General features: G+C 41.0%; 1 protein-coding gene across 4 annotated transcripts; it reads right to left on the bottom strand.

Moving 5' to 3' along the window:
- Positions 1-595: 595 nt before the first annotated feature.
- On the bottom strand, positions 596-27,688 carry zzz3 (zinc finger, ZZ-type containing 3). Of its 4 annotated transcripts, none has more exons than XM_042497256.2 (12): positions 27,533-27,688; positions 18,412-20,227; positions 13,965-14,103; positions 11,710-11,857; positions 11,494-11,606; positions 10,574-10,645; positions 8,899-9,000; positions 8,406-8,501; positions 7,260-7,409; positions 4,754-4,888; positions 3,411-3,511; positions 596-2,258 (listed from the first exon to the last, which is right to left on the bottom strand). In XM_042497256.2, exons 2-12 carry the CDS (start codon positions 20,160-20,162, stop codon positions 2,114-2,116), a joined length of 2,952 nt encoding a protein of 983 aa, XP_042353190.2. In that variant the 5' UTR covers positions 20,163-20,227; positions 27,533-27,688; the 3' UTR covers positions 596-2,113. The 4 variants fall into 4 exon arrangements, with proteins under 4 accessions (XP_042353190.2, XP_087941961.1, XP_042353191.2 ...); XM_088085835.1 differs by lacking the exon at positions 27,533-27,688 and adding an exon at positions 27,042-27,438; XM_042497257.2 differs by lacking the exon at positions 27,533-27,688 and adding an exon at positions 26,473-27,032.

The following is a 27,688-nucleotide window of genomic DNA, read 5'->3' as shown; positions in this document are numbered from 1 at the left end:
CAGGAGCATAAAATTATTTTTTTTGCTGGTTGAATTAGCTGTGAAACTTTCAAGATTTATCAAAAAAAATGCATTTTTTGCCTCTGCTGACACCTAAAAACAGCATTGGGAGAGCAAGGCTTGGCACCGTACTTTAGTAAAACCAATGAGATTGGAGAAGCAATCCCACGAAAAATTATTACTGCAGACAAATTCAGTGCTGAAATTGTAATTATTTCCAGTGCTGGAATGTAACTAAGTACATTTACCCAAGTACTGTACTTATGACTTTGAAAACTAAGCAAAATGGCTTGCTGTCTGTCAAAAAAAACTGGAGGAAGAGACAAGCAACTTCTCATGAGATGGCCCAAAAATTAGAAAAGAAAATTATCTGAAGATAAGCCAAACATTTGCAATAAATTAGTTAAAAGTTAGAAGAAAACGAGAAACAAAAATTGAATATAAATGTTTCTAGGCATTTTTCAACAATTCAGGTGTAAATGAGTTAAGTTCACATTTGTAATATTTTTACTTGAGTATTTTAATCTCATGTCACTTCTGTACTAATAATAATAATAACAAAATGCTATCAATAATAATACAGGAACCACAGGTGTAGAAACACTATTTTCACATACTTTTATTTCCACGGTTCTCCTCTAGCATTTTTTTTTACATAATTATTTTTTTTTACATAAGAACAGACTGTTATACACAGATATTGAAGCAGGGCAAAGGGGGTGAGGGAAGGAGACGAAAACCATACAAAATGGTGTCTACTCAAGCACAACATAATCTATGTGTATAAAATTGTGTGGGTCGTTCCACTGTGGAGGCACCAACCACTACCTCAATTCTTTTTTTTTAAATAGATTAATAAAAATACAATCTTTTAAATGGACCTTTTTAAAGTGGACTGCAAAATTAAAGAAGATCTAGAGGCATGATGACTGGATTGATGATGTGGGACAATGTGGGACAATGTGGGTCGATGGCGCCACGCAGGAAGGGAGAAGTTGTGGCCGGGTTTCGGAGGTGGATTTTCCCCCTCCCGAAAAAACAAATGTCTCTTTTAAAAATGGCACACAGCAACTAGCGCTGGCTACTTTTCACCATATACTTGTACACTCAACATGATCAACAACGGCACACATTGGGGGAGGAGAAAAAAATGAAAACGAAAACAGTCTTTTCTCGTTCGCCTGCCTTCAAAAACGTTTGCTCTCGGTGCTTGTAGTGCTTCCTAGACGTTAGACGTGTTTTAGTGGAGAGAGCAACGGAAACAGATGAAAGTGTGTGTCAGTGTGTGTGTGTGTGTGTGTGTGTTTGACGGGTGAGAGAGCAGCGTTGTGTGACAGTGGTAGGGGTGGCTCCATGCTGAAACATGGCGCACAGTCCGTTTAACACGTACAGGTCTGTCTACAGAGCTTCCTACGGTCTGCAGCCGAAAACACACCGACCTCGGCGTCACGCTCCAAACCGCTTCTCGCAGCGACTCCCCCGCTGAGGACGCTGCGGCTCATAAATACTCAATCTACGGATACCTAGCTAGAACATTTTTCACTCTTGCATAACACAGAGACCACATACACACATACAAACCACCTATGTGTATCTCAGTTGATGACTTCACAGTCCACTATGACCACACATCTCCATTAGGTGGCGCTTCGCCACACTGGTCGTCAATTCTCCAGTTTCGAAGCAGCACAGGGAGGTAAACTGGAGGGCGACGATGAGGAGGGGGAAGGGGGGAAAGGGGGACAGCCCTCCTGGAGTCACAGAGCTCGGGAATGTCGGTGTGCCTTCTGTTTGTTTGTTTGTTTTAAAAATAGTGTGTCGTTTCAAATCACAGATCCGTTGATTAACCTGGCCGAGATGGAGCAGGACCCCCTTGATCTGAGGAACCAACATGGCCGCCCTTTGCTTGAGTCAGGGAGGCCAGTTTACCAACAGCCCCTCCCCCTCAACCAGCAGCGCGGTGGTCTGCTCTGAGGCCCCTGGCTGTCTGCCTGCCTTGCTGGCCTTCCTGCCTGGCGGCGGGTTAAGCGGTTATCTTGGACTTGGAGGATGGAGCCATGCACAGAGTGGCCTGTGGGATATGTGGAGCGAGCCCGGAGCCAGAGGGACCCTGTCATCTGTTGGCTGGAAAGTAGTTTGGGTCCAGGTAGTTGTAGCCTGCGCTCTGCGGCAGGCAGTAGTCCCTGTCCAGAAAGGTGTCCGGCTGGTGCACCGGCTCCAGGTGGTGGTTCGGCTTGTGGGTCTCTGTCTTGAACAAGCTGAAAGACGAGCAGAAAAAGAAAAAAAAAACGGAAAATGTTGTCAGCAAAGAGTCAATCTGTACGTTTACATGCACGGAGAAGTCGAGCTGCAGTTACAGATCGATTAGGCCATTTAAGCTCAGCATGCACCGCAAATCTAGAAATATTATTTAATGCCAACTCTACTCTCTCTATACTGCACGAGTAAATCGTCACGATGAATGTGGTCGCGCTGTACGGTCTGATCGCTCACGATCGCTACATGAAAAAACGGCCCACTGGCCCCTGAAGACCGTCCTGGCTATTGTCAATAAAGATTATTTTGAACGCTTCCAGGCAGGTATTGGCAACAATGCAAGCGTCCAGCGGGTTGCAGGTGGAACTTTTATTTTGGGGAACTCTTTCACCTTATTCTTGTTTTGTTTTCTTTCCTTCTTCTTTTGTTTTTCTCTGCTTTTTTCTATGAATTATGCTGTTTTTTGCAGGTCAAAGCGGCGTGGGGACTGTGGAGAATACACATGACGCCTCGGCCAGCTCAGGTTCAGTTGAGGCGTACACATGAAAGAGTAAATCGACCCTCAACCGCATTGTCGTTATCTAGGTGTGTTAGTCCGACTTTGAAAAGAAAGCAACGTGCTGTGATTTCAACACCACATGAATCCTTAATAATCCAGAGTTGATAAGAAGATCAAAAGTTCAAAAGTGCAGTTTAGCAAAGATAATGTTAAGTATTTCCTGTAAGTGAATGGAAGATACAGTCCAGCAGCTATAACTTCATAAAAACACAAACCCCAGTGTGTTAGTGAGTTGATGAGTAGTGTTATTTTGCAGACGATTGCTCTAAGTTGACAATAAGCTTCCGAGTTTCACAGAGAAAAGCTAATGCTAATAACTTCATGCAGGTGAATAGAAAATATTTAAACAATTACGACCATTAAGCAGTCAGGACCTTTACATGATATTAATGGGATTCTTTCTGCAGTATAAAGAACAAAAGTCTGTTATTGTTGACAAATTAATATTGTTTTTTTATTGATATATCATCACTTTCTCCGACCGCAACAAGTTCTGATTGTGCTCGTTTCGCTCTCGTGTTGTTTTGCACTTTATTCTGTACCATTATGTTACTTTCCATGACGTGAAAATAAATGATGATGAAGAAGATCTCACCAGTCGGAGCAGTTTGAGCAGAAATCAACCGAGTTGTCTTGCGGACAATCCTGACAGTGCCACCGCACTCCCTGGATGGGCTCCATGCCGCAGACGTCACACTGCACACGAAGACACAAACACACACGCACACGCACACGCACGCACACGCACACACACACACACACAAATAAATCCATTAAATGCTGGCAAAAACTGGCTTTGATGAACTTTTCAATAATGGGACAATAACATCTGAATATCTTTGAGATACACAAAGCGTCCATATTAATTATTGTCGCATCACAGCACAAATAAGGTCGTATTTCAGAAAAAGTGACACTGTGAGGTACAGAGCTAATAATGTTGATAAAGCTACAATTACAGTATTTTGCTTTAAATATCAAGCTTAAAAATGTCACAAATAAAAATAAAAGATCTATTTCAAAGCCTCCACTATTTTGATTGTGTGATGCATTGTTTTTCTTTTTACTTCTTTTTATTTATTTTACCATTTTAATTGTTTTAGTTATTTTAATTCTTTTTATCTGTTGTTTTATTGCTTTTTATTGCTTTTGTTGTTGTTGTTTTTGGTCTATTTCTCTGTATTACTTTAAATGACATTTCATGTCTTATATCTTGCATTATTTGTCCTCTGGTTTTCATTTTATCTCAACTCTTCCTTCGTTTCATTTCGCTTGTGTTCAATAAGGATGTTTGGCTTTCTGTTGTTGTATCGCCGTCTATGTATCTCTTCTCTGCTTATTATTATTAGTTATTATTGTGGGAGAATATAATAACACCACATTAAAATGGAGCAATTCTAAAGTGGATGATGTCCTTTTAAAAACACATTTTGTGGCATTTTCTGTACAGTGTGATCATGATATATACTCAAACCTGTTAGAAGTGGTGTAAAGTAAGTAACTGTACACAAACGATTATTGGCCATTATTTAGATTTTGCTGTATTTTTTTATGTTCCCCATTAAAATTAATTAAAAAGTGTCAGCATGGGAGAAACTTCACGGTGCATTTATTTATTCATTTTTTAAATTAAATTTTCACTTGATTTAAAAAAAAAAAAAAAAGTTACTTGGAAGTTTCTCTATATGATGTTGAAAGTTTTAGTTTTGATTGAACATTTGCTACAGGCATTTAACAGACATTTTCATTTTTATGGTAAATGAATACCGGTTCCACATATCGGTTGTCTGTCTTATTAACTACGAATAATCACCGTCGGTATTGGCTCTGAAAAAACAGTATTGGTGGACCCCTAGTGTCGTCCCATAACACATTCAAATGCAGAGGTCTGGCTTGAATGTAGTTTGTGTGTCACGCTGAAGAGTGCAAAGTCTTCACCTTGTAGCCGACGTGCCGCACCGCAGCCTTGTCCTCGTGGATCTCCTGGAGCGTCTGTTTTTTCAGTCGCTTCAGCTCCAAAAGCTCTTTGTACTCTGGCAGATTTCTCAGCTCCACAGGTATCACCTCCTCATCCTGAGTGTGAGGGAAGACAAACGCACACACAGACAGACAGAGGGACGATGACTGATAGACATCAGGACAGGCACAGACTGAACGTCTCTACGTGACTCCGGGGATCCAAACTGATAAAGATATTTCTGCAGCTATTGATCAATCTATTTTTAGCAGAACAGGAGCACCGTATCCACAAACACTAATATAGGTTTTCTTCTGTTGAGCAGAGATTGTCTTTCAGCCGAGAGTTCACGAGTGAAAAACGCCTGTCTCCTACACTACCTCCACCTTCACTACCTCCACCTTCACTACCTCCACCTTCACACGCAGAGGCAAAATAAAGACAGAGATGAAAGAAAGAGTCAAGGTGCAACAACTTATTTTTGACAAAACTATCAGTCACACTTCCTGGCCTTTACGGGAAACGGCTCTGTAAGAATCCTGCCAAGCTGCCGACACATCTGCCCTCAACAGACTTTCACTCCTTCCTGCAAACGCGGCCGGAGTAAAGGACAACCTGCTGAAGGGAGAAATGATTGTGGCCCATGCTGGCAGCACCTTTGTGACTTCACTTCATACCGGCGGTGTCAGAGGTTTTGTTAATGCGCTGGTGGAGGCAGCAGCCTGTGTTCTCAGCAGGGCACGGCGACCCGGTTTTACTTAAAGGTTACTGCCTTGAAAGGGAGAGAGAGAAAATGTCAGCGCTCGGGTAACGGTGAACATCAGGAGTCGCGTAGTTCAAATGGAAAGTGAAGCCAAGCTGGCCGCCCCCCCCCTGCTCTGATTTAGCCGTTTTCAACACAACAAGCTGCCCTGATTGAAGTGACAAAAAGGGTGAAGACGTGCATGATAAAGGGCCAAATGCCTCATTTCACCCAAAGGTGTTAAAGTGGAGTTAAGGAGGACAGTTTGTCACATGAAAACAGACTTACGTGACAAGGCAGAGAGCATGTGAGCGGCTGTTTACTTTGCCTCGTCTTCAGTGGCTTTACATGGACTACTCAGGTGTGAACAAGCTCCCCGAGGAACACAACATGGAGCTTTTAGCTGTCTTTTATCTTACAGGTCACTGCGTACATTAGGAGGAGGAGCGGGTGTGACTGCAGATTTCATGAGAGAGAAATGTGAGCTTGTGATAAGCTTAATTAAGCAGCAAAGTACCACAGTCTGCTCGGTGATCAGCGACACAAAAAAGTCAGGAGATCAGTTACAAGATAAATTTCCAACACATTAATTTAATAGTGACTATTAGGAATATATATTGATGGGTTATTTATGGTGCACACTGGGCAGAGACGGTGCAGCAGAATGTCGGTCTAAAAGTTAACTTCCACTTACAAACAGCTCTCAAACATCCATTTAATCTGATCAGCTGTGAACGCATCGACATGACAATTCTCAACCTCACGAGTGATAAACTGCTGCTGAGGAGAAAAAAAAAGAAGCAAACCATGAAGAGCTCCGCCTGCTGTGTGCATTCATGGACATGCAAAAATTTCATTTTTATGAAAATGTAAATGTGACTTGGGTGTGCACAAATGGAAGTATATTTAAAGATTTATTATGCAGGAATTGTCAAAAACTGCCAGTGAAAGTAAAAGCCAACCCTAAACTCGCTCTCTTTCAGAACAACCTTTGTCCGCTTAGCATTTTGCCTCCCTAGATGAGCATTTTTGCATTGCTGTGTCTGCGATTTCCATTGCTTCCTTTTGAATACGTGCTGCTTATGGTCTGACACCTGGGGGTTAAAACATGCATACACCTTTTACCCACACCACTGCCGTGTGTAATGACCTGGCTCTGGACACACGTGCAGAACCTTGCTGATGCGACACAGTCATGAAATTGCACGAACTCTCATTTACAGGTCTAATGAGTAGTAAAAGGGCAAATCAGTGGAAGTATCAATATGCAAACTTCTATTTAAAGGCATTCCTACATCTGTTTATGGCGAAATGTGGGTGTGGAAATGAGGTTTGTGCACATGCTTCAAGTGCCATAATGATCAAGGTTCATAAAACAGAGTCAGGCTTACAAACTGCTTCATAAATCAGATGAAAAAGAACGCGCATGCAAATTTCTGCTTTTGTGCACAGTATTTTACTTAGGAATCTACACAGAGTTTTATGCATGTGTTCCCTAGCTGCAACCTTTTTATATAGTCCCAACATCACCTGCGCGCTACGTATAGGAACGCCAAGAACTCAGCAAAATAAGAAAAAATGAAAATCCAGGCAGAGAGCAGAGTCTCTGCAGATAAACACGCCGCTGCAGATTTCAATGGGTCATAAGTGATGATTGTTTGAGTCTCAGCCTGTTTTTAAAAACCTTTAAAAATAAAGAAAAAGCATTGCGGCTTTAGTGTGGTGTGATGTGACATAGGACTGACCGAGTCGTCAGCAGAGGGGTCCTGCACGCCGCTGTAATACGCCGAGCGCTCGTCATCTTCATCCATGTAGACCGGAGGCTCATAGGAGGTCAGGAAAGTAGACGGCCGGTACAGGTGCTTGTTGAGGTGGTGCTGCCTCTTACTGGATGCCTGAGGAACAAACAGTTACAAGAGCAGGCAGTTTTAAACGGCTCCTCTATAACATACAACGTGCAATTTCTTATGTGTCAATAAAACAGCAATTAGTACCTCTTTTTTTAAAAACAAAACAAAACAAAACAAACCAGCCTAACATTTTTGCAGATACTTAAAAGTCTGGCTATAAATATAAAATAAATAAATCTGAAACCAATATCATGATATTAAAAGTATATTATCCAAGATCAACATAACCTTATTTGGCAAAACTATGCAGAATTTGATATAAAATAATGACAGAGATGCTCAAAACAATGAACTCTGTCCTATTGTTGTTATACTAGACAAATTCTTCACACATTTTCTTGACAAAATCTGTTTAAGTCTTTGTTAAAAGAGCTTTTGAATTGCAAATTGCAAATTGCATTATACAATCATTAATTCTGCCAAATTTTGATGCAATATTTGAACCCAACAAATAAACTGGCCTTTTTTTTCAATCTCATCAGCTCTTTATTGGTACAGGTAGCGACAAATGGAGGCAATTAAAACAAATTTATTTCCCAGGTATCTTGGTCAAATAAGAAATAAGTCTATTTTTATGTTTTAAAACAAAAACATAAAACAAAAAAATCTAATATCTTGTGTCTATCAGGCTAGAAACAATATCAGCACCGTTTTATTGCATTTAATATCAAAATATTAGAGAGAAGAGAATATTAGGGAAAAGATCACTCCCTAATCTATTTTTCATATTTGCTCTGTGTGCATACCTCTGAAAAAACAACTGGGATTTGAGGCAAGCATGGATGTCTGATGTATGCATACTGTGTGTGTTAAATGCTAAGTGCAAATAAAAATAATATTACAGAAAAATGAAATAAAATCAAATTAACATACAATAATATTGTATTAATTGCATACTTAAAAACACTTAAAGAATGTATTTGTTATATGACATTATTAGCTCAGTGTGATAAGGTGTTTGGTAAGAGAGTGAGGAGTTACCTTTTTCGTGTACATGCACAGGTTGGGTGTTCTTCCAGGGACAGGGATACCAGCTTTTGTCAGTTTGATGAAGTACTTTTGAACCCTACTGGCAACCTGAAATGTTTTAACACGAAAATTGCTGCGTTAATGATTTCCAGCTGAGAAACAGCTACTTCAAGTAATTGAGGTCACACAAATATATAATCCAGGTACTTGCATGTGGTCTCTGCCTTTAAGTACTGCAAAGTTTAACAGTCGGTTTCCATGGTGAAGGCACACAGATTTATCAATGTCAGGATGTGCTAATACAGTCGGTGCAATTCAAAGACGACGGAAAATGTGTTGATTAGCTGGTGATGTAAAATATTAGCCATGCTGGGTTTAGTCAGGTCATCTTGAAGCATTTTTGAGGTGAGTTATCTTCAAATGTGCCAAGTAAACCAATTTTCCGAATGATGTGTGAATCAAATGACCATGCATTTTTTTAGTTATTCACGGCTCTCTTTTTCACCTGTTTTGCTGTTCGGTTGCCGAGTTCATCAGCAATCTTCTGCCATCTTCTGGACTCGACTTCCTCAGGAGGGAACTTCACAAGAAGCTGCTCTAGTTTTTTCTGTCAGAACAGACAAAACAGCAGGTAAACAGCATGTAAGGATAGCTTTATTTACTGGATTATGATTAGGGATGCACGATTTATTGGCTGAACATCGTTATCGTCTGAAATTCGCCTTCTTGACTGCCATCAGCCTGTGAACAAATGTTTTTCTGTTGTGTCACATCAGTTTTGCGAAGACTAAAACGCAGGGCTCCAGACTAACGGCCACAAACTAAAATTAATGAGCAGGTACAAGAAGAAGACAATAACCTTTTCACAAATGGATAACTTGATTTACTGGATTAATGATCAGGGATACTCTGATTTATTGGCTGGACATCGCTGCTCTGTGACCTCGCTTTTGTCTGAAGAGACGACTAATAGCAGCAAGTGTCCTGGCGTCCCCGAGACAATAGAAAATGTGTTTGCCACAAACAGAGACTTTTCCTGGGATGCCTTTAGGATGAACAGACACAGTGGCTCAGTGGTTAGCACTGTTGCCCCACAGCTAGAACTCCCGGGTTCAAGTCCCAGCCATCCCGGGTCGTTTCTGTGTGGAGTTTTCAAGTTCTCCCCGTGTCTGCTTGTGTTTACTCCAGCATCAAAAACATGTACATAAGGTTAATGCGCTGGGGCACTAGAAGAAGATCTAGATTTGTTCCCCGAGCGCTGCATGCAGCTGCTCACTGCTCCGTAGAGGATGGATTAAGTGCAGCGGATAAATTTCGCTGTACAATGCACATGTGACAATAAAAAATTCTGCTTCTTTTCCTGATAATGCTACATTGTGAGCATTAAACTCTGCAGTAGATCTAATCAGTTTACAGACGCTGCACTGAGTTACATTATGATGTGTTTATGCTCTATTCAGTAAAAATGAGTATTAGGTGAAGGTAATTTGTAACACCCTCTTGATGTGTTTGTGTGTTATCTTGTAAAATGTAGTTTTGGAGAGAAACATGTTTATGTTTTCACAAGTACTTTGCAATATAGACAGAGAATGGTGAAATATATATAAATATAGCAAAAAAGGCTTTTGAAGCCATTTTTTAAGATGTTTTTCATGTGAAAGGTTATTCCAAAGGTAATTTCATAAATTTGTACGGTTGATTTGCGCTCATTCAAAGGTAGTGCATGAAAGGCTTAATTACTGTAAAACATTTTATTTATTCTTATAGTGTAGATTTCTTTGTTTCCCTCTTCAAAAGGAGGAATAAATAACAAAAAACATGGACATCTGCATAACTGTTACTGATAACAAGGAGAATTGCTTCATGTGTAATGTATCTTATATGCTTTTATCACAAACCGGATTGACAACATTCAAAAATAGCCTATGACACAAGTGTGTTGCAAAAAATTATTACATATTTAGATTACCAAAAAACAATAATGTCATCGCTTCACAAATTGATACTCATTTACGAGACTAAACTCCTGTATACTTCAGATATTTAATAATAAGCTGAGATTTCTAGATTTTTAAGAGAGAATTGCATTGTGAAAAATATCTGAAAGAACCTTAAAATTTTTCAAAGCGATCTCGCTTGCATGTAAATATAGTGCTATATCTCACACACTTGTTACCCACCTGTTCCTCCACAGTCCACAGCTGGTTAAACGTGTCAGACTTGTTTGGGTGACAAATCCTCCCTCTGATCATCTGTCAAGAAAACACGAGTGACAGCCATGTTAAAAGATACAAAAATAATGGGCACAGCACCATTCGAACAGATCTGTGCGTGTGAACTGCCTGGCACACTGAATCCATCAGTTTGACACACAAAGCCCGGCTGTCAGATCAGACTGAAGATGTGTCACGCAGAAATACAGCAACACATTTGACTGACAAACAAAAATCCTGTTAGAATTCGGAGAGTGTTACCCTGGAGAATGCAAATGTGCCTTCACAATATAAACAGGGAGAGCAACAGAAATAATCAAGTTGTTTGCTCAGTGCTAAATGCTTGGCGTCGTCTAATCCTGACAATCAATCACAAGAGAAACCTTACAATGTGGGAAAAGATGCGTGCGTGCGTGCGTACACACACACACACACACACACACACACACACACACACACACACACACACACACACACACACACACAAAACAACAAAAGGCCAAGAATAAAATGCAATCAGAGGTGTGGGAGAGGCGGGCTCCTCATGTTTCCATAGATACCATCTTTTGTGCTCACATGTGCTGCATGCTTAACTCAGCCGAGGACTGGGGCTGGGGGAGATGAAATTGGAGGAGAAATGGTAATAACCCAGTAAAATGGTAATAACCCGATGATTTGTAGGCCAACCTGCAGGAGATCGGTGACTCACCAGCTACAGTTAGGAAAGAATGTGGCTGCAGCTGCACTAATGATATAGTGGGAGGCAATCACAGCGGCTTGTGTGTGTGTGTGTGTGTGTGTGTGTGTGTGTGTGTGTGTGTGTGTGTGTGTGTGTGTGTGTGTGTGTGTGTGTGTGTGTGTGGTACAGGTTATTTTAAGAGCTATACCTGTGTTTGCCTGCCATTCTCTGGAGCATCACTAGTGGGCAGCGAGGAGTACATGGTGGAGGATTCGCCCTCCTTCTTGGGCTCCACAGGACTTTTTGGTCGAGCAGGCAAACCTGAAGTTAAGAAATGAGCAAAATCAGGATTTTTAAAAGGCTGTGGTGTTATTTTGATTTTTATACAAACATCAAGACAAAGACTGAGAGAATGTAAACATGCCTTGGTCAAAGATCAGCTTTAACCGCCTGGTTTTGCGTTTCTTGTCGCAGAACTCTCTCTCAAAGTCCCCGAGGCCTGAGGTGTACTGCTCCCACCCAATGTCAGGGAGCTGGACGACTCGCTGAGGACGCGGCAAGCCCAAATTAACCTGCGGGTCACAAGAATTAGGGGTCAAAATCCATTAACAAATAAGTATCCTGACTTCTATCAACGATACAGCTACAAGGTTAGAAACAGAACAACACTGTGAGACAAATGTTTTGGGACATTTTCGTTTGTTGGGTATTTTTATGTTTTGATCATTTAAAGAAGGGACGCATGATAATATCGGCACGTAATTGGTATCGACAGGTATTGGCTTTAAAATGAAATATCTGAATCAGCCAACATGCTGATTTCTGCCGATATGATCCCAAACAGACATGTAAAAAATAAAAAAATATAAACCCCATTGAAGTGTTTTTCTTATTTTGCACAATATAAGAATATTACATAAATTGAAAAGCACTATGTTTTATGTCTCCATCTGCCGGTGGGCCACCATGATAAGAGAATGCAAAATACGATGTTAATTCACAACAGAAGAGATTGGTGATTACTAAAATTAGGTGTTCAGTTGTTATATATCAACATACCAAATATCAGAAAAAATCCACAAAGAATTGTGTTTTTGTCTGCTGAGCCATTCGTAACTACATATAATACCTCCTGCACCCACCCGGCCATCTCACTCAAACAGGGGCTTTCTAATGATATACTACGTCTGGATTTAGGAAACAGGCATCCATCTTCAAACTGAGCTTTACTGAAAGGTTCCACATGATTTCACATCCTCATTTTCTTTTTCGTGTATGCAATATCCTCCTCTGCGCACACAAATTAACATGCACTTGAGTGGAAAAACATTTTTAAGCAGGCACTTGCTTTAAACACCTGCAGCAGGTGTTCTAATTGCATTCAGCGTTTATATTTACCTGACTGAATAAATGTATGAATTACCTCGATATTTTATGGAGTAAGCAATCAGAGTAGAGAAAAGATGGACAACTTGGCCCAGTTGTGAACAGGTGCAGAACACAATATGAGTCATGCAGTGGAAAAGGAGAGGATGTCTGCAAACTGAATTTTATAGACTCCCAAATATTTATTCAAGCAGCGTTTCAACCGGAAAGGTATTCCTCAAAAACCCAAGAACAAGATCTCACATGCCTCGTCTCAGAGAGGCATTGATGCAGAGTGAATCACTGCATGTTCACCCAGAAACATGCACTTTGTTTTTGCACATTTTATACAACTTGTGCACAAGTTGTTTGTTGTACACACTTAAGCATAAACTAACTGCCACCTTTATACCTGTGCAACCTATTGTAGTCCAATCCAACAGCCCTGCCATAACATCTATGCTTATGGAGCTCATAATGTTTAGTTTTTGTCACATTGTTGCCGATAGTGATGGATATCGTTAACGTTTATTGATATTAACACGACTATAGAGACTCTTTAACGATCAGAGTCTATTTTATTATTTAGAGAAAAGTAGTTTTATTTATGTGTTATAAGATGATTAGAGCTCATGATACAACAGGCTGCAAATCCATTTTATATTGCTGGGAAAACTAATTTCTCACCCAAACAACTGTAATAATAAAGTTTCTTTTTCTACATTTCAACACATCATAATGACGTTTCATTTACCTTTTTTTTATAGTGATTATACTGAGCAGAGCTTGAACATACCGCAATTAAACCTCATATATTTAGCTGACTAGCTCTTATTCTGCCGATTTCAACTCGGATTCCAACACTGGATTACTATTTTTAACTGACGGGACTTGCTACAAAGTTTGGGTGTGTTTACCACTGCAGCTGTGCATGAATGATGATGAAGATTGTGCCGCAGCATCAGCTGATGGAGTTTTTCAAGTCAAGGCTAGTCAAAGGTACTGCATTCAAATGTGATTTGCTGATGCACAATATTGATGTGCCTGGCCATGGAGGTGCAAACATGTAAATTCAGTCTTTTTTTTCCAATTGAAAAAGTGTTAACCTTTTTTCTTGACCTTCCTATTGACATACATGAGGGGCTCAGAATATCAGAAACGATATAATGCAAAACTCAGTGCTTCAACATATTGAATTAACACCTCAATGTCAGCATCAACAAAAAACTGCACGCAACAGGCATCATAAAAGTACGCTCTCTCTGGCTCTGCGCTTTTCACTGCATCAAGGACACACTCCGTATGTTTTGTTACCCGTTTCTGCAGCTGCTCCACGAAGCTGATGGGATCGCTGAGTGCCTCCCTCTGGTGACGCGCCAACGTCTCCAGGTCCAGGATGGCCTGCGTGCGCTGGGCCTCGAGAACACTGATGGTCTGCAGCAGCCTCTGATAACTGACATGGAGGGAAGCGAGGTTAGACAACAGCGGAGGGGAGGGACTGCTTACATTATTCAACCTGACACTTGCAATGCTGCAGTGCATCAAACTTTCAGACCCCAGACAATGAATAATTCAGCCGAGGAGCTGAGAACTTAAATACTTGCACAAGACATAAACCATTCTCCTATTCCTTTTTCACTTGTTTTGCAAATAATGTGTTTGTGTGTGTGCTAGAAGTGATGCATCTTAAATCAGCGGCTTTGGCAAATAACACCTTCAGTGCTCCTTTTCTTAAGAACTGCAGCTGGTAAATGAAAGTTCAAACAGTAAGAGAAAATGCACTTCAACCACAAAAAGATTTTCTGATCTGAAACTGCACACATCACTCACATTTCTTAGCAATATCAAAACCTTTGCATGACAAACACATGGGTTTTGCAGTGCTTGAGGAGCCTTCCGCGCCGCACAAGTCTGACCTTTCCACTCGCACCCTCTGGGGCAACAGAAGAGCTGCAAACTGAGCTGTCGGTGACTAAGTGTGCTACTGACTCAGAGGCCCTACAGTGCGAGTGGAGCAGGGGGAATCGACAGGAGTGTGACAGCATCCTACATGGCTATAACCTAATGCAAGTGCTCAGTGAAACAGAGTGGATCAATCTCGCCTAACACGACATGAATGAAAATCGATGTGGAGGACGCAATTTATTCAGCGGCTGCCGGTGATTTTAAATCCTACAAGCAAAACATTCAAACAAGTCGACTGTGTTTAACCTCATATCCCTTCATTAGTTACACACAGCATCCCTGACCTTGTGCAGCAGCGATTGCTGTGCTTCAGTGCAAACTGTAAATCTGTCTATGCAGCAGTAGCAACTAAACATACTCCTGCATGTTTCCTGTGCCACAGTACTTCTGATTCAAACATCTCTGCAAAAGAAAGCAGCGTGCATGCTGACTTTGTCAGATGAGCAGATGATCTGTGCATTAATCTATTTAGGAGAAATGACGAGGACTTGGCTCTGCTTCTCAGCACTCTGGACTCATGCCAGGTGTCCGGGGACAAACCTGGCATACCATTGCCACCTACTGGGCCCGAGGTCCACTGACAAACACCGGTGCCAAAAAAACTGGCCAGGACAATGCTTTTGCTTTGTTAATGCCTGATAATCAACTTTGGTTTTTGAAATATTTAGATGAAATAGGTAGGGAGAACTCTGTCAAAATAGACTGCAAATACAAGATATGAATCATCAATCATGTCTGTGTCAATTCTCCACATTCAGCAGCCCTGAAATGCCAATTCATGCTTCCCTAAAGATGACTCCTCACTGCATTGATCTGAGCCTTCAAAAATCCTCCTTACTCAGCACAACCTAAAACTTGGCATGTCGCAGAAACTTGATCGAATTACTGTGAAACACGAGAGCACTGAAATCTTACTCTGAAGCCATTATCCGAATTTCAAACATTCACCAATACTGGCATCAAAGACAAAGGGACGTCAGCTGACGATGTCTCCGAGCCCCTGCAGCCCTCTGCCCCTCCTCCTACAAAGATGCATCATGTATCAGCTGACCTGCCACAGTGCAGTTAGTGGTGCCTGGCCGAGCGCAGCATGGGACCTGTCCACCAACATAAACATCCCATCTTGTTCGACAACTGACAACAGGAACAAAGCCCTGCACCGAAAAAACCCTTTCCTCTAAAAGCAACTCTTACTGAGAAAAAAAGAGGATGGAGGCAATCAGAGGAGTAATTTTAACATCCACTCTCAGTGGGCTTTGGAAAGCTGACAATTGGCAGCTAATTCACACAATCGCAGCACCAGATTGCAGGTGGAAATTAAATGCTGAAACATGTAAACCTGCACAATAAGACAGGAGCTATAGTTAGATGCTCACTGATATTCCCATAATGACTGAGAAAAGACTCCAGAAATAACTGAGATAATTAAACATTCTGTTTATGCGACGGTGCTGCAAAAACACAGAAACACTTATATATGAAGTTTCCTTTCATTTGTTTTTGGAAGTAATGGATAGGAATGTCTGCTAACAAATAAGATTAAAATTAAATTTAAATGTAAATTTTTGTAGTGGTATGTCAGGATAAAGGTAATTTGGATAAATAGTTAAATCTGTGTGGCAATTTATCGGACAAGACAAAAGAAAAAACTTGTTCTGCAGCTCAAATTGTCAAAGCTGTTTTTCCCGACTTCTTACTAATCATTGCTATTATACCGGAAATAAGAAAGTTTCACCTCTTCAGGCCTCTAGCAGTTATTTAAATGAAACAATTTAAAAAGTTTAGAGGAGGAAAAAAACTCTAAAACATGAAATCTGTGAGGAGGAGTCACAACAAAACACTGATGTAGCTGAAATTATTAACACATAATAGGGCTCAACAATAGGTCAAAGCAGGTCAAAATGCCACATCAGGCAAGTAAATCAAGTAACTCACTTGCCCGATCAGGCAAGTGGTAAAAAAAAAAGAAACAAACACATTATTTTTTTTCTGGAGCCATCCCACCTCCTTCTCATCTCTGTAGAGAGTCTCACATGCACTGTGCCCAACAGGCACTCGAGAGGCAGGTAAAGCTTTTATGAGCAGAAGCGCAAGCAAGCGTTTCACTTATCTAACAGGAGTTTAGCAGAGTGTCATCAGAGGATGTGCACAAAACTCATTCTATATATTGAGGTTGCCGCAACTCAGAGAACGATGCAGATAAAATGAGGTCATTTCTCAAAGGCGCTTCAAGTTTGAGTACCATAACAAGAGAAGTTTGTCGCTTCACATCTATGACCCACTGGGTTCATGTTCGTATTTATTTACTCAACTTTAAGATCAAACATGACTTTTAACTTTGTCATTTTATAACTGCTAATAATAATAATTGTATGAGGGCAAGTAAAAGTAACTTCAGGGAGGTAGAATTTTACCCCACAACAAAGGGTTAACATTGAGCCCTGCACAACTGTAGTCAGTGTATGTTTACATGCTCAAAATATTCAGTTTTATGCCCTTATTTCGAGAGACAATATTCTTATTGAACTGTTTCCATGAATAATTCAAAAGCCACTAATATTTCTGTTTACATGCAGCCATGCATACTCCGATGAATGTACCCTAACATGTCGTTAATTACGTCAAAAGAAAAAGAAGTGGAACAGCTGGAGTCGCTTGTGATTTTGCTTCACTGAATCAAAATAGGGTGGCAAACTTTTTGGACCGCACTAACACAGCTTCCCTCTTTCATTTCTTCAACCACCGTCCTGAAAAATTCGATGAGTGATATTGGCACATTTCCAAAAAGAGAAGGCAATAAGCAACTTAAAAAGACATTAGCAAAAAAAAAAAATAGCAACAAAAAAAGTAAAAGAAAAACAAAAACAAAACAAAGAGAAAGAAAGAAAACCTCCTTAAAAGTGCTGAAAATTAAAAATATATATGGATTAATTTTATATTTTTTATTACTTCTTTCTTATAACTTATAACATTAAATATATATTTCATTTTTCCATATTTTATTTTAGATAATTTTCTAATAATCCTCTCTTTTTCTTCTTCTTGTCTTATAAGCTTTTACTAATGTCTTGCAATTTTTGGGACATTGCTTGCAATGTTTGAGATTGATCCCCCATGTTTCAGAAAGAAATCAAACCGATCTGCTCAGGTTTTAAATAGCTTTGAAAGGCATCTGAATGCAACTGATGTCCATCCAGGTTTCAAAGGGTTAAAAGTAGCCATGTTATTTGTTTCCACCAGAAATGTTGGCTTTTCTTTTGTGTTTGCATCTCCACAAAAGCCTTGCACACTGTTGGCTAGTTGGTTTGTGTACAACGTATCCATGACAACGCACAGAGCTGACCATAAACAGACAAGACCCAAACCCCAAATGAGACGTATATATTCCAATAACGCTATCAATGGCCAAATAATGCTATTAAAGAATTGGGAAATGCTAAAAAAAGAAAGCCTAATTCAGAATATCTAAATGGAGTATACTGTTAAATGACCGAATCAAATTCAGAATACTGTCATATAGAGAATAATAATTGATTATTAGTGTGCATGTAAATGTACCCAATGTTTTGGGCGCAATAAAACTGATTATCCTACATATTTACACTAAGACTCAGCACCCTCAACACATCAGAATAGTTTCAGCACATACAAATCCTCATAAACTCAAACACGTCTCTGGTTCATTCAAAACCAAAGACCAGAAGTAATGCAATGATCACAGAATACAGTGATCAACATGTGTGAGAACGACTTAAGACGGGGAGAGATCAGAATCCCCCGAGGAGCTCCCACATACTCTTTGTTGTGTTTAAGAGCCAGGTGGTCCGACTCAAAGTAATACACGTCTGGCTCCTCCTCTTCCTCCTCCTCCTCTGCAGCCTGGCTCTGTGTCAGCTCCTTGCCGCTCTCAGCCTCTTTGCCCTCCACAGGCACACTGTCCTCACCACCTGCCCTGTCTGCGGGATCCACGGAGACCGGCTCCTCGCTGGAGGGGTCGACAGAGTCTGAGGGGGCAGGCTCCTCCACCACAGGGCAGTCCTCCTCCAGCCCAACCACCACCTCCCCCTCTTCCCTCAAGGGACCATTGTCTCTGGGAGGAGAGCTGAGCTTGGAGGAGGAGGCCTTGCCACCAGTGGCGGCCCTCCTGGGTGAAGTCCGCAGGGTGTATCTGTGTTCGTAGAGCTCTGTGAAAGAGGGGGGCGTGCTGGATATGGAGGGGGTGCACCCTGGCTCTGTGGGGGAGGGGGTTGTTGCTAGTGGGGGTGTAGTTTCTCCTGAGTTGTTGTTGATTGGACTACTGTTCATGTTTGTGGAGGAGGTGGAGGCAGCAGCGTCCTGTGGTGGAGTTAGCGGCCGACCGTTGGTGTCGTTCTCGCTCTCCGTCACCTGCTCCTCGTGGGCGAGACACAACGAGTCGCCCACCACGTCGACCTCCACCTCCTCCACCTCCTGCTCCTTAGCCACTATCAACTCAGGGACAGGATCCTCTGGAACAGCCTCCGACAAGGCCGGTGATTCCCCTGAGCCAGAGACCTCCATCTGCACAGGGACAGAGTTTCTACAAGGCACAGCGGGGTCAGGGGACGAGGGGGCCCCCGTCTGACTGCCGTTGAGCAGCGACGGGCAGCTGGTGGCAGAGGTGGAGTTTGCACTCGGCTCTTCAGTTAGTGTGCTAGCTTCCTCTGCTTTATTCTCTCTGAGTCCGTTAGAGGCCTTGTGAGCGTTCGGGGGCTGAGCCGCCCCGTCACACTCCACATGACCATCCTCTGCCTCCGGCCCCGTCGGCTCACCTTCCTCTTTACTGCGGACAGGTGAGGCAGGAGCCGTGTTCGCAGAGTTTTGGCTGGGGAATTCTTCACAACTGTTATCATTGCTAGGCTCTGGGACTGGACTTTCGGGTTTCAGAGGCTCTGGGTCCTCCTCGTGTCCCTGAGACTCTCCGGAGCGGGAGCACCGCTTGGCCCTTTTGATTTGAGGACAGGCATCCCGCGCGCTCTTCCCACGATCACAGTTCTCGGACTTCTCAGGACTAATGTCTTTTTCTAAACAGGACACACCCCGTTTCCTGGAGCCGGTCCATTGCTCCGCCTCAGCTGGAGAAGACTCAGTTACCTTTCCCTTCAACGCGGCCTGCTGCTGGCCGTCCTGCTGAGCGTCCTGCTGAGCGTCCTGCTTCGTATCCTGCTTCGTGTCCTGCTTCGTGTCCTGCTTCGTGTCCTGCTTCGGGTCCTGCTTCGGGTCCTGCTTCGTGTCCTGCTTCGTGTCCTGCTTTGTGTCCTGTTTAGCATCCTGCTTAACGTCTTGTTTGGTGTCTTGCTTGCTGTCCTGCTTGCTGTCCTGCTTCGATTCATGCTTGGCGTCCTGCTTCGATTCCTGCTTGGCGTCCTGCTTCTTCTTGGGCGAGCGGGCCCTTGGTAGCGGAGGCACCGAGGTCTCCTCCGGCTGGGCGATGCTGCGGTTCCTGAGGGTTCGACCACAAAAGTTCTCATCCAATCCATTGAGCCCCACTGACGACCTTGTGACGCGTGAGGAACGGGACGCGGCCATACTACGGCGGGTGCCTACAGGCTCCTCATCCTGGTGCTCTCTCCTCTGCAGCAGAATGTGGGCACCTGCAAAACACACACACAGACAGATGAGCACACTTCATTAAAGAAGTTTTTCTACGATATAAAGAAGGCCTTCACATATACATCACTGCGCTGGGTGATATGGATAAAAATCAAATTTCACAATAATTTTGACCAAAGACCTGGATTTTGCAACGATATTGTAGCTCTCACAACTGGCGCTTTCACAAAATATTTTCAATAAATAATCATCAGTAATATGGATATAATAACTAAGTATGTAAAGGCAAATAACAGAACAATTGGAACAGTCTGATAAATTCAGGAAATTAAATCACTTTACTGTAATGCACAACACTAACAATATCTGACATTTCAGATGATATTTACTCTCATATCTTGCTGCTGATATAATATCAACATATTTCAGCGGATGTCCTGTACAGTAAAGAGTGCCGCAAAACTTAGCTTTAAAAATCAACAGTGAAAAAGAACACATGTAGAGTATCGATGATCATTTCGGAGAATATATGGTCTTGCGGCGACGATGCAGGTATGTGTGTGTCTGAGACAGAGAGGAGCAGCAGAGCTGGGCGTCCCTTAACGACACCAAAACATGGAAGTGACTCTGAGCAAAGAGACTCTCACACAAGTATTTGGGACAATAACTCACCTGCCAGCGTGGCAGACAGCCCATCTGAGATTTACTCACCAAAAGGAAACTCTAAACTCATTTGGTAGGTTTTAATTTCGTACCCGGCCCAAGAGCCAGCCAAACTTCGCCAAATGACATAATTTACGTCAAATGTCATACAATTTACATAATTTGACAGAGTTTTGCTGTGGGGGCAAGAAGGGATATCTAGGCACTGCTTGGATGGAGCGAAGTTAACAAGAGTTTATCCGCACGCATTACACACATTGTTTTGATACACAGCTGACTGAAAATCGGTTAAGTGAAAAAAATAAAATAAAATCACTGAAAACAACAAACCTTTACAGCTCAATGGTTACATCACTAAAAAGTAAACTAAAAGCCTGTCTTTTATATAGTGTCTACTATCACAATTTTATGGTTTGTACTTATTCTAATATTAACATCTTTTTTAAGATCCATTTTTGCTTATTTTACTATGTTGTTCTTGTTTTTGTTTCTTCAATCAAAATGTAAAACACTTTGAAAAGCATCTGCTTTGTTTGAAATTTGATTTATTGATTGATTGATCACGGTACTACCTTTGCAACGCCTTTAAGTGTGATTGGTCTCACTGGCCGGCCATGCTAAACATGAATGCATGAGCGGTACCCTGGGCTGGTTCAAACAAAAACATTCACCAAAGGGCCTTTGTTAAATACCGCTCGGGTCATTTCTCAGCTCACACCAGAGAGGTATTGATTTCCCCTGTCATTGTAGCTAAGCAACACCTCCTGTCCACAGGCCAAACTAGATGTCTTATCACGGCTCCGTACAAAGGAAATACATAAAACGGCGGAGGATCTTAAACTGGCATGAGACAAAACAGGAAACAATAAGGTCAGATCTTTCATCTAGCCTAAATAACCAATCACACGGTCTGTTTCGACACTTCACAAATGTCACCGCTTTGAGACTCATCTGTATGTGCTCGGAAACTCAAGATATAAAGGTGACTACAGCACAGTGAGCATTTTAAGTAAAAAGCCCCCGAAGGTGGCAAGCAGATGAATTATAAAAACTACCTGTGTTAAAAACCAAAAATCAAATCTGTGTGTTTCACTGAGGGCATATCTATTCCCTTCGGCGACCGCTTATTTTCTCCCACAAAGAATACACATGGTTTATTGGTTGACTGATTTCTGACACAGAAGCTGTACTGTAATTCTTACACCCCAGTTTGGCACAGATAACACTGCAGACATAGGTTTGTCATCTTACACTGCAGGCTGTTTATCTCTTTATAACAGGTGTGCCAGAGGACCAACAGGCTGCAGTCCTTCCGCAACTTATCAGAAAACGTACAAAAATTGAAATGCTCCGACAACAAGAATCCTGCACATGGCTTACAGGCTTAGAGTGTGGACAACCATAGGGAAGTTAATCGTCACGTCCTGAACCTCTGACACAATTTAAGGCACAACAAAAGCTTTCCCAAACTCGCTCTGTGTGTCGCCTGAGGTATCCCGCGGATGAAGTACATTACTGAGCATTTGGACAAAAACCCTGGCTTACAGTGTGAGCTGGAAAATTAACACAAGCCAAATTCTACTAAGCACTAGTAAATTGGCAATCTTGGCTATCTTACTCTTTACTAAATAATACATTTAAAAGAGAACAGACAGTCCTCATGTAGGGACTCAAACACAACCAAGGTCAGCAAATCCATCACAATTTTGTCATAACGTCACATGTGGAAGCGCCTTTACTTTGCTCGCATTTGTGTCGTTCGCATTTAAGTTGTTACTAGGGCTGCAACAACGAATCGATAAAATCAATTATAATCGATTATTAAATGTGTTTAAATGTATATGTTTATTAAATGTGTTGGAAACAAATAAAATTATCGATTTGTTGTGTCACGCGATTATTATGTCACTTTCTGTGTTGCAGAACTGTTTATGTCACATGCGGGGTTTTGAAGAGGCATGGCAGAGGCAGAACATTTCGTACGAAAACTTAAGAAGTTTAGGAGCATGTCACACTATGCAAAAGAAGTTAATGTATTTGCAGCAAAATATGCAAAAGTGACACGGCAGGACACGCGACCATGACGGTTATGACGCAGCATCTAAAACAAAAGCGACAAAAGTGTCGACAAAAAACGACGTATGTGCAGTTTTAAAGTAAGAAAATGTCACGGTACTTTGTAAAAACTTTCAACATTCATGTTTTAAATTGTTTCATGTTTGATTCTGTGGTTATTTATTATTTATAATTTGATATTATTTTGACAGCTCAGGGATGTTTATGCAATGCACTTTTTGCACTGACTCCTCAATGTTAAGAAAATATAAGGTCACTCCATTTTCCAAACAATAACTCCATAATCACACACCTCTCACCTACAGTTCTTACAGTAATATGTAATAAAGTGCAGCCAATGAAAGTAGGGTGAAACTTTAAGATTACATCAAGTGGATAACACAATTTCTTGTCCTGGCAAGAACATGCATTTACTCTACAATTCCTGAGAAAACTCAACCAAAACAAACACTCACACACAACTTGCCACTGACTAAATAATAGCTCCAAATAATAAATCTAACAGAGCACAATAAAAAATGTGACGTGGTAAAGGTCATTTTAAAGTGACATTCAAGGGGAGATGATCTCACTGGGTGTCCTTTTGCAGAAGACGCAGTGAGAGCGTCCTGTTATTGAGGAGAGAGTTATTACACCAATTAGCATTGTGGACATGGTCCTCATTTACATGAATTCCAAGTGCGTCAATCTGTAGGTCCGACCTCTGTCAAAACTGATTTGAAAGCTCCTTGTTGCCTTTCTTGGGACAATTCCTCCCTTTTCCTACACTGTGCTAACACAGCAGCATGAAAGCCAGAGGCCACCTTGGCTACAAATACATTTTGATAATATTCCTTCGGGGAGCTAACATAATAGTCACCTGGAACAAGCGCTACCACATGCACAAATTACTCACACTCCGCTAAAGACTCCAGCTGAGAAAGCTAATGTGATTTGTCCATGCATAAAATAAGAGAAAGAAAGAAAAACAGAGAGGGAGGAGCAGGTTATTCAGATTGAGCATTCACCCTTAGACTCAAATTGACAAAACTAATTAAGCCCGCTCATCTGACCCGCTCTCAAAAACTAGAAAACTGATCACTACTTCAAAATTATCAGTTTAGCTGAGCCTATATGAAACACTGGCTCACACTTCCTTGTCCCAATAATTGACACATTGTTGGCACAGCTGGCAGAGCCTCAACTAATAATTAATTAATAAACATCTAATGCTGCCTTCAGGTGCCTTCTGGCAGAATAATTTTTGTGTCTATGAGACATTGAAAAGCAAGTTGTTATGACTTAAACTGGAAGATTATACAGTTAATCTAGTGAAAGAAGTTAGACAGTGTGGTGGATAGCGTGCTACTTTCTAGTCCACGCTGTTGCCATGTAAATACACAAGAACTTTGTTTTTGAGGGCCAATGATTAACAAACTTAAGGGCTCTCCTTGTCTGTGGAGTGTGTGGTGAAACATCAAACATTTAGTCTCAACACAGGTGCCCCAAAGTATACACACTATGATCATTAAAATAGGTATACTTAAAACCAGTGCTATCAAACCTGAAAATTATTATTCTAAGGCATCGAAGCAGGTTTTAAAAGATAGAAATTAAAATTATATTTCTGTTACACAAAGTTATGTTTATCTTTTGTTTTTCTTTCTCAGGAAATTGGATTCTTCCAGCTTTTGAGACCCCTAAAATATACTTCATTTAAAAAAAAAAATCTGATACAGATAAATCATTTGTTGGTTGAACTGCTTATTACTCATGTCAATAATAATGCCTGATGCAAAGCCACAAGCTGTGATTTTAAGTAGACATTGCTTTGTTTTATGGGATCAAAAAGGTTGGGAACCATCATTTTAGACTGCAGACCAGCATTTAATTTACATCATCTCTCTACATTTGGTGGGTATGTGACAGTAGACAGTGCTTATTTACTAATCTAAAGAAATATATCATATTTTTTAGCTATCCTTTGTGTGAAACATAAACATTTTGAATCAAAATAGCATTTATGGCCAAGTAGGTTTGTACTTAGAAGGAATTTGCTTTGATTTTTTGTTGCATAAATTAATATATTAAGAGGAATAACAAATTAGGCAAAGTACTGACACACTTGAGAACATAAATATAAAATACAGAAATTACAATAAAGTACTATAACATAATAAATATGTACGATATATATAGGTCTCAGAATAAGCAGTGCAGTTTTGCACAAGATGTGAAAAAATATTAAGCACAGGATGCGAAAAAGCCCACAGTGGAGCAAACGTGCAATGTGCAGTGATATTAGTCGAGCATTAATTGTAATCATTTCTATTGAATCAAATATAAGCAAGCTTAAAACTATCCCTTGTCTTTACAAGGAACATATCAGCGCCAGTTCCCAGTAAACCCTAAGTATAGGTAAACATAGCTACTAATTTACAAAGCTTTTCCATTACTTTTCAGGGACCAATACTTGAAAACTTTAGCTTGAGCTTCTTGCCCGTAATTCCAATTTTCAGCTAGCTGGCATACATGGAGGGTGAGATGAAACAAGGGGGGGAATTAAAACTTATGTGATGGTAAACAAATGTCACACGCTGTCACATATTAGAGCTACATTATTTTAACAGCTTTAAAAAATACTTTTGTCATTGAGTTATATTACATGGAAGTTTATCCACAACAGATTACTGTAACAATTGTATTACACACCACAAAATCTCATGACTTTTACAAAAATGTCAACAATTTTTACTAATTCAATTACTTTTCAAGGCCTGGAGAATGTGATTGCAAAATTTCATGACTCTTTCATGACCATGGGACCCCTGAATTTATCATTTACAGTCAAAAGGTGTAAGCACGTTTATTACTCTTATCACCAAGTTTATTTTGTAATTTTCACTATTATACACTTGTAAATACATGTTTATGTCTGTCTATAGTAGATGTATTTTATTATACCTTTGTATGGCTTTGTTATTATTGCTTTTAGCTGTTAATCTATTACTATTTGCTATTTTCATTGAGAGCAACTTACAACAAGAGTTCAATTCATTGCAAGGGTACACATACCTGGCAAATAACGCTGATTTAGACTCTATACTCTCATATATGATCTGAAAATGATATGAAAAGGTTGTAAAAATTCCAATTTGTGCTCACAGGCAGCAGTTTAACCATAAATACTGAACGTGTCAAAGCTAAAATATGTTATTAGTCAGTTCAGCTATTTAGACAGGACCCATGTGTGATTGTAATTCTCAATCAAACCACTTCCTGCTTTTCTCTAAAGCGCGTGTTTGGTTGTGAAGTTATGTTAACACGTGCTGATTACATTGCTATTATCATGACAGACCAGCACTTGCACAAGGGTCATTTTCCGTAATAAACTAAACAGTGGTTTCATTTAAATTTAAAGGCTGTAAATTCCAGCTATACATAAGTAAACAGACCCCTTACTGGCAAAGTGTGAATGCTATTGTTGGCAAACCAGCTAAGCTAACGCCTGAGTTTAGAGTCAGAAATTTGGTTTTATGATAAACAAACAAGCTTTGTGCTGTTTTACCGTCGAGTTGGGCTGTTCATCTCTGCTGCTGACCTGTAGTTCAACACTTCCACAGGGCCTACTGGCAACAAAAAATCCACGAAGCTGTGTTGGTATACATACCGACGAGAATCGCTCAAATCCCAACATCCCGGCTAATCAGCCGCCGCGACTCCACAAAGTTGGATGCTGTTAAACTAGAGACTAGACGCCGTTACAGCTGCTTGAGTTATCAATAGTGTGCAGCAGGACGACCCTAAACTTTACGATTTAAACTCCCAAAACATGTTTGGGAGCCCGGTTGGTTCATGGAGCTGAGGAGCAAGCTAAACGCTAGCATGGAGCAACTTCCAAGCGAAGCTAGCTTGCTGTTTAGCGGGCTAGCAAACTAACTTACCGTTAGCTCTCGGGGCTAAATATAAAACATTAACGCTTGAGACACCAAACTGCAGACTGTTGCACCCGTGAAATCCACATATTATCTCACACACTTTCTATAAATCACCAAAGAAGTCCACTACAATCTAAACGCGAATTTCCTGTTTTTTTTCCTTGTGAACGACTAGTTAGCCCAAGTTGGCTAACGTTACCTTCGCTAGTTCTCCTCGGCTAGTTTTCCTATAAACTGCATCGTGCAGAAAAGAATCGTGGCGCTTTCAGATGTAGCCCCTCTAGTAGCGTTAACTTGCTAGCTAAACTAGCTCTACTACTGATACACTCATTAAGTCCAGTGCTAACACATAAACGGATAATGGGACTCGCTACTAACACTGTGTTTCGCCGAGGTTTACATTTCAACCGCTACGCGCACACACGAGAAGCGGCATGGTTAGCAACCGAGCGGCGTAACGGCAGTTAGTGACCGTTTAGCAGCTACGGCTAGCCGCTGCAGCCTAAGCTAACCAAGCTAGCTGATTGTTCCGCGCATAACTTTGCCGATGTATTTGTGTACTGCCAACAATGCCGCTCAGAGACATTTTTGATGGGCTAATAAATTCAGGTTTTGTCATTTATTGTACTACAAGCGCCGAACTGGTGGCACACTTCAAAATAGCGTTTGTAGCCCAAGAATTACACATACCTCACTTCCGTAAATTTGCTGCACGTTCGGCCGCAGCCATGTTTTCAATCCAGTCAGATAGTCGGGGTGTGTGAGCCGACTCAACCGCGCTCGTCAAAATGCAACACTATACTGTACATTTTTGCCCCTGCCAAGAGTGCAATCGGTCACACACTC

This window comes from Plectropomus leopardus, chromosome 12 (genome assembly GCF_026936395.1).
Source record: "Plectropomus leopardus strain MGB_pleo_1.0 chromosome 12, ASM2693639v1, whole genome shotgun sequence".
NCBI classification, from domain to species: domain Eukaryota; kingdom Metazoa; phylum Chordata; class Actinopteri; order Perciformes; family Serranidae; genus Plectropomus; species Plectropomus leopardus.
The sequence above is the reverse complement of the archived record's forward strand: the minus strand, read 5'-3'. Positions and strand labels throughout refer to the sequence as shown.